The following is a 7731-nucleotide window of genomic DNA, read 5'->3' as shown; positions in this document are numbered from 1 at the left end:
GAATAAACTGTGATAATGTGAGAAATGTTGAAGGTGTCTGAATAAATTTTGGTTTGACTATCTATTTGATAAATAAAGTTAACCAACTAACATTATACATACCCTTTTGGTTTCTGTACCCAATATTGTAAAAATTTACAAATGCAATAAAAGTATCGGTACTCGGTATCGGCAAGTACCAAAAATAAAAGTATCGTATCGGGCGAGTACTGGAAAAAGTGGTATCGGTGCATCCCTAATTACTGGAGATATAGAGCGACGCCTGATATTTAGATGTCAGCATCTGCTGTACTGTTATAAAGATCTCACTGATTTACATTACAAGCATCAGAATTTCATCATATAAATATCAGCATCTGCACCAGATTGCATATTTTTGCTCCGTTTGAGTCTCTGAATAAACTTGAGCTGTTTTTTCCTCCATATTCTCACTTTATCAGACTGTATGAGCCATAAAACATCATGCATTAAATATGATACTCAACAAAAATGCATATATTCAAACTTTTTTACAATATATTTCGTCCAAAGGTTCAACAAACTGTTCCGTTTCAGAGAATTAGAATTTTCTGGCTGTCATTTCAAATGTCAGACTTTACAATGTTAACTTGCACAGCAAGAGTCTCTTCAAACTATTGTAGAGATAATCATACTTCCATAGTTAATCTGCATCAGTTATAGAAGAGCGTATGGATCTATATTAGTAGTAGATGCGTTTGCATTCACATACTTGTGTATTTAGGGCCTTATGGTCAGGGAATCCCTAACCTTAGCAAACAGCGCTTATAATTATAACATTGCCTGTTTGGAATCAGTAGTACTATAAATGTGTGTTTTTGTGTAATATTGCACTGGTGCACAGCGACAGTGATTAGCTGTCGCCCCACGCAGTATCTGTGGGGTGTGGTGGAGGTTTTCCAGCTTATCATGAGGGCAAACGCATGAGGCACAAAGTGACTAAAGAGACGATTTTCTATTTCTGCCACCTCCCTCGTTCCAGACGCCCCAGGCAAAAGAGAGGAGAAAACGAGGGATCCGTCTTTACCCGAGCGATGCGTTGAAGAGACCCTCGCTAGCTTGTTGCTAGGATACGTGGGCTAGAATTCCATGCTTGCCGCTCGTGTCCCACCGGCTTTGCTTTCCATTCATGTTCTCTTGTGTGTGTTTGTGTGGGCATGTGTACGCACACATGTGTTTATGTGGTGCTGATTTGCCCCAGAGCCCGTCACACAGGGGCAGATCACATCTGGAGCATGGCTTTAGTAACAGTGTGGAGAGAAGTTTCAGATGAAGAACGCAGTCGAGGGACTCATGGTGATGCTACTGACTGTGTGTGTGTGTGTGTTTGAAGTGTGATTAGAAAAGAGCTTGTGTTGTAGGTATTTTATGTTTATGTGATGTCTGTGTGATCAGTATGTTAGATTACATGTTAAAGAATGGGTGAAATCTGTCAGTCTGTTTGTGGAACTAGCAATGAGATTTCAGATTTTTAAATGGCTTACCAATATATTATTGGCCTCACCACCAAAAATGGATCTATTGTACTGTGTATGTATATGTGTGTGTGTATATATATATATATATATATATATACACACTGCATATATAGTTTGAATACAATAAATTTGTATATATATTTATATAATACAATACATAATAATTAAAAAAAGTATTTATTTATAATAAGTACTTACATATACATAATTATAATGTATTTGTATTGTGTATATGTAATTATTTTGCTTATATAATGAATAAATTATAAGAATTGTATTATATTAAATAAAATATTTTTATAATAATTTTTTGTCGTGTATATATAAATATAATGTAAAAATTTCACATAAAATTATAAAAAATGTTATATTATAAATGTATTATAATTTAATATATTTTATTAATAATAGTGTATATATATATACACAAAACATATTTTATCATATTATAAATTAGGGGTGCTCTGATTGATCGGCTACCGATTGCTATCGGCCGATAATGGCTTTGGGAAGTTTGATTGGCGGTCTCTATAAAGGCCGATCTCATAAACCGATCTCAAGCTGACGACGCACCTGCTGTGAAAGGTTTATGACATGCAGCGGCACCGTCTCAATCTCTGTCTGGTGCGGGTAAAATAATTATAATGCTGAAGGTGAGGTGCAATTCATATTTCTTTTTTAAATAACTTAGAGTAATTTGAAAACTTTCTGTGAGACGTGAGTGAATCATCGCACGCTTTCTTTTTCCCTCTCAAAATGCACAAATGGCTTCAAATCAGCACATGACGTCTGCACTATAAACGAGCTGCTCTGCACAGTTAACACAGGAATTGTCACTTGCACAATCGAAGCAGTGTCACTATAGTTTATAATTTGCATTTCTTTTTAAGTCTTGCCAGTGTTTAAAGCATTCAGCACTAACGATAACCGATATTGTTTTTTTGACGGCCGATGCCGATATCTTGGAAAGCAGGATGGCCGATATCATTTTAATTAATATTTAAGAAATTTTAAATAATTTGAAAATGGATTAAAAAATACATATGTAAACGTTTCATGCTTCGGGCACACCCCTAGCCGATGCCAATTTGGTAGACATAGTCCCAACCCTAGTTTGCCTTTCTATTACTAATAATATGAAAGCAATTTTTATATTTTAATTCCTTTTGTTTAACAGTTCTTTCTGATTATTAGACAGATTTCTGTCCATATTAGTAGGGCTGGGTTTTGACATAAATTTCACGATTCGATTCTCATTCACAAGCTTGCGATTCAATGACCAATTCGATTCAATATCGATTATTTTGGCTATATATCAGGTACAGTACATGCCAAATATTCTTAAGGAAAACAAAATCTCAACTAATGCAGTAAAATATAGATGAGAGTCAGTTGGTACTATATTATAATACTGAAGGTTAAAATGTACTGATTTATGCTGTCCACTGCTTAAATTGCACTTAATGAAGTTTTTATAATAATTAAGTTACAATTACTTCAGTTATTTTATTTTTTTATTTTTTTATATACACATTTAAATAGTGGCTGTCATAAAAACTTGGACGGATTTATTCAAACATAAATAAAACATTAAAGAATGGTAAAAATGATAATGAATGTTATATGGTGCATATATTTTGCAAAATGCCCCTCTCCACAGTTTATTTTTCTAGCTGACTAATGAGTTTATGGTCACTGAATATGTTTTTCTGAGGTAAATGTGATGTTACGTGACATTGTTTACAAGCCGTTATATTGACGTGTTTGCGTGGCTGAAAACTGATTGAGAGATTACATGAGACAGGATACGGATTGTAAAGTTATACTCTTTCTTTTAACTTACCTTCGGATGTTTAGTCATGTTTATTTTGTGCTGAAACTGGTATTAATGTGGAGGAGATGAACAGTTCACGTCTGTTGATCTGAGGCGCTCCAGCGATCTGTCACTTCACATTAAACCGCGCTAAAATGCCATTTATTGTTTGAATACTGCAATACAATGGGCATAATTTGAAATCTGAGAATTTGTTTTAAGTACCAAAGCACAATGCTTATTGCGATATATTGGATGGGAGGTGCCCTTCAACGTTCGGTCCATTAACTGAAAACAGGCTAGAATAATCGATTCTTGGGATTTACGTTTCGTAAAAATGAGAATCGATTAAAATCGAGATATCGATTTTTTTTTTAATTTTTCCCCCCCAGCCCTATCATTCTGTATTTCTATAAAAAAAAAAAAAACTAACAATAATACCAACCATAATACTACTTATAACAATATAAAGAAACCGGAAGTGGCTTCTGCTTGTTCTTAAAGGCTGAATAAATAATAAAATGGTAAAAGATAAATGATAAAAATGACAGAATTGCTCTGTGACGCATTTAAACACACTGGACATTTAGTAGATGAATTAAAGCAGCACGTGAAGTGTGTTTTAATGAGAGATCGAACCATTTTCCCCTCACATGCTTCACGTGGCTGAGTCTTGTATAATCTCTCAGGAATTTTGGGACGTAATTTTAATGATTATGATCACTTTCATGTTCTGTTCCAGTAAAATGACTCCGGCTATTTTGCATTCGCTTATAAAAATGTCTTATTGATGTATCAGTCAAACGAGACTCTGCTCAATTAGAGATGCAGCTCTGCTGTAAATCACCAAATAATCACAATAAATAATTAACCGTTTACATTTGCATATATTCATTCATGTGCTGGAGTCCGTGATGATCATGCATCAGAAATCTCTCTGTTTAAATGTTCAGGCCCTTTACAGAGTTATTAATTTGAGCCTGTGGTGTGGTTTCAGGCTGATATTGTCGCAGATACTGTGCCTATAAATAACCATGCAGTCATTTTTATACCTGCAACATTCGCACGGCTCTCTCTGCTGTTTTTCTTTGGGTTTGCACATACAGCACTCTCTCAAGATGCAGTTTAAGCTAATTAGCTAATTGTCTAATTAGAATGATAATGGTGTAATCACAAGCTTTTATTTAGAATGTGGATGTGTGATCGAGACGAGTGGCTGCTAATTAAACCCATGTGTGTCGATGGGACGAAGATGGTTTGTGCAATAATAGATTCACTGACAGCTGATTATTACGTAAGATCACGTTGTGAGATCTGCTGTTTCACATTTACTGTAAACTCGTTATGTGCTCGTTATGTTCACTTCTGATACACTCGGACTGTGTTTGCATTGGATAAAGTGTCAAAACAAGTGTCATTTATGAAGAAAGATTGTATATGCACACTTCACAAACAAAACATTTGACCAAAGAGGTTTCAAAACCCTAGCTGATTAAATGCAATTGAGAAAATGATCCTGTAGCATTTAATATTGTGTTTAATATTGTGCTTTTTAATGCAACTATACGTACAATTTTTTCAGTGTGACTTAAGTGTCCATAAAGTTTTGTTAGCTGCTTTATATGAAGTAAAGATAATTTTTCACACTGGATTTAATCCATTGCATCGAATGCATGTTGAGAAGTTCGACGTGTTTCTGTGATGGCGGGGACCTCATGGCTTTGATGAACAGATATGAAGATCAGCTAGACGAGTCGATGGCTCAGTTTTACCTGGCGGAGCTCGTTCAGGCCATTCACTCAGTCCATCAGATGGGATACGTTCACAGGTACAACAAAACACACACTACTAGCAGAAAGCCTTTAGTTTGTCCCAGCAGCTACCATGAATTACTACTTTCTGTTGCTAGTCACTGACAGGTATTAGATTGTATACGCACCTGAGTGCATATCGTTCTTTACCTTTTTCTCACAAAATTAGATTTAAGACAAATTTTAAATGAAAATGTGTCCTTTTATTATTGCTTGGATAAAATACTGCACATTTCTTTGTGAAACAGAAATATGTCAAATAACAAAACTAAATTGAAATTTTAAAACAATCCCCAAATCTAATCAAATACATAAGACAAAAAACCCTCTTCATATAAACAAAGGCTACCTGTGCTCTTTCCATTCAAAATTAAAGGCAACCACTGCACTGGAATCACAATCCAAACAAAGATGCAGCATACATGCTGCATGAGCAGTTTTTTAATCTAAATTAGATTGCATAATTTGACATTTTAAAACAGAATGCTCTTACTTTAGTTTTGTGAAACTATACTACATAAAACATGTGCACGAAGCAAACACAGCAGATGAGCTGAATGAGATGCAGGTTCACTATCTGACAGCAGGTGGCAGTCATGGAGCAGCAGTAATAATGCAGCGTTTCCTTGTTTACCGCTGTAAATAAAGCAGCGCAGCGCTTATAAACACTGCTTTAATATGAATTAAACAGAGATGAAAAGAAAATACCATCTAAACTTTCCTAAAGACAGTCAATTTCCCTCAGAGATACATTCATGTAAACTCCACCCCCAAATGTATCGTGATTCGTTTAACATCTAAACCGATTTGAATCGTCACATATTTGTATCTATGTTCAACCGGCTCGCGGTGCATCATTACATCCCTACTAAGTTCATTTCAATTTTTTTGAATAAACTAGCCATATGCTTGGCTCCAGTTTTGATATCACAGAGTAGAGAGAGATTGTTATATTTTTATTTAATTTTATTTTTTCAATTTCCTTGTAGAGAGACTAAATTCGAAATGAGTTTACCTGATAAGTTAATAAAAATTTTGTGAATAAATTAGCATACTAGACGCCAGTTTTGAGTTCATAGACTCTACAGAGAGATTTAAATTATTTTATTTCATTTTCGGTTTCCTTAAAGAGAGACTAAATTCCAAATGGCTTTACTTTATAAAAGCTAATATTAACTTTTATAAATAAATTAGCATATATTAGACTCCAGTTTTGATTTCATAGACTTCATAGAGAGATTTAAATTTTATTATTTTTTTTTATTTTAGTTTTTCAGTTACCTGGAAGAGAGACTAAAATGTAAATGTGAGCTAAATTCTAAATGTGACTACATTTTGATTTCATAGACTCTACAGAGAGAATATAATGTAAAATTGAACTAAATTTGTGTTAGAAATGATTTTTTTTTTCTCTCATTTAGGATACAGTTGCTTTGTAAATCCTCTCGTTCTCATTTCTTTTCTACTTCCCTTTCTTTTGTCAGAGATATTAAACCAGAGAACGTTCTGATCGACCGGACGGGTCACATTAAACTGGTCGACTTTGGATCGGCGGCCAGATTGACTGCTAACAGAACGGTAATGAGTGTGAAAACGTCATTCTGATGACATGCTAGCTCAGGGAGGACAGATCATGTGCACCCTGAGTTTGATTTGACTAAATCTGTTTAAGCATGCTGTTCGTGCACCGTGTTTCATGTCCACTTGAACAGTCAGAGTTTGGACACAGATGAATTTAATTGAATGGCATGTCATTAGTTGGGGTAGGTGACGAGCTCCAAACTCCCGGTGGGCACTCAATACTTCCTGGCCCCTGAGATCTTGTCCGCGCTCAACGGAGGGCCGACGTGCAGCTACGGCCCCGAGAGCGACTGGTGGTCCCTAGGCATCATTGCTTATGAAATGATCTACATGAAATCACCCTTCGCTGACGGCACGTCCACAAAAACCATCAAGAACTTTCAGGTGAATCTAGCAGCTTCTGCTGATGGTGTGCAGTCTGAATTACACTTTATTTGTCTTCCAAGCTAATATCTGCTTTAATGAATAGGTTTAAACACTGATTCAATGATTTGCTTGCATCATCATTCTAGAAAGTTTCCTTTTACTACACAGATCGTCTCTATTGAAAATATATGGTTATATAATGATTTTCCCTTTATTTTACAATGATAAACAATGTGAAAACGTGGCTTCATTATGTTTAACTTTTAATAATTTTACTATTTTGCTTCTTGCATTAAACATTTATTTAATTATTTATTCGTTCATTTGTTCATTGTTCAGTTTCCTGGAAGAGAGACTTCATTCTAAATGCTAAAAGTTACTTAACTTTTATGACTAAACTAGCAAATGCTAGACTCACGGTTTTATTTAATTTTTTGTTTTGTTTTAAACATATTATTTGTACATATTAATTTCCCTTTTATTCATTCAGTGATAAACAATGTGAAAACATGCCTTCATTATGTTTAACTTTTAATAATTTTAGTATTTTTTGCATTAACATTTGCATTGCATTTGTTGCATTAAACATTTTGCATTTTATTTTGTTTTGTTTCATTCTGTTTAGTTTTTTTCAGTTTCCTGGAAGAGAGACTAAATTCTAAAC

General features: G+C 34.5%; 1 protein-coding gene across 1 annotated transcript; it reads left to right on the top strand.

The window, feature by feature from the left end:
- Window positions 1–5024: 5024 nt before the first annotated feature.
- Window positions 5025–7085, top strand: LOC107572493 (citron Rho-interacting kinase-like; the record flags this gene model as incomplete). The annotated part of the gene is made up of 3 exons (XM_016258917.1): window positions 5025–5137; window positions 6605–6698; window positions 6888–7085. Coding segments are annotated over exons 1-3 (405 nt in total), but the record flags the coding sequence as incomplete, so codon positions are not given.
- Between the last annotated feature and the right edge of the window lie 646 nt (window positions 7086–7731).

The sequence above is a fragment of the Sinocyclocheilus grahami genome, unplaced genomic scaffold (assembly GCF_001515645.1).
Source record: "Sinocyclocheilus grahami isolate Dianchi unplaced genomic scaffold, SAMN03320097.WGS_v1.1 scaffold1762.1, whole genome shotgun sequence".
Classification (NCBI taxonomy): Eukaryota; Metazoa; Chordata; class Actinopteri; order Cypriniformes; family Cyprinidae; genus Sinocyclocheilus; species Sinocyclocheilus grahami.
Note: the sequence above shows the minus strand (reverse complement) of the source record. Positions and strands in the feature narration are given on the sequence as shown.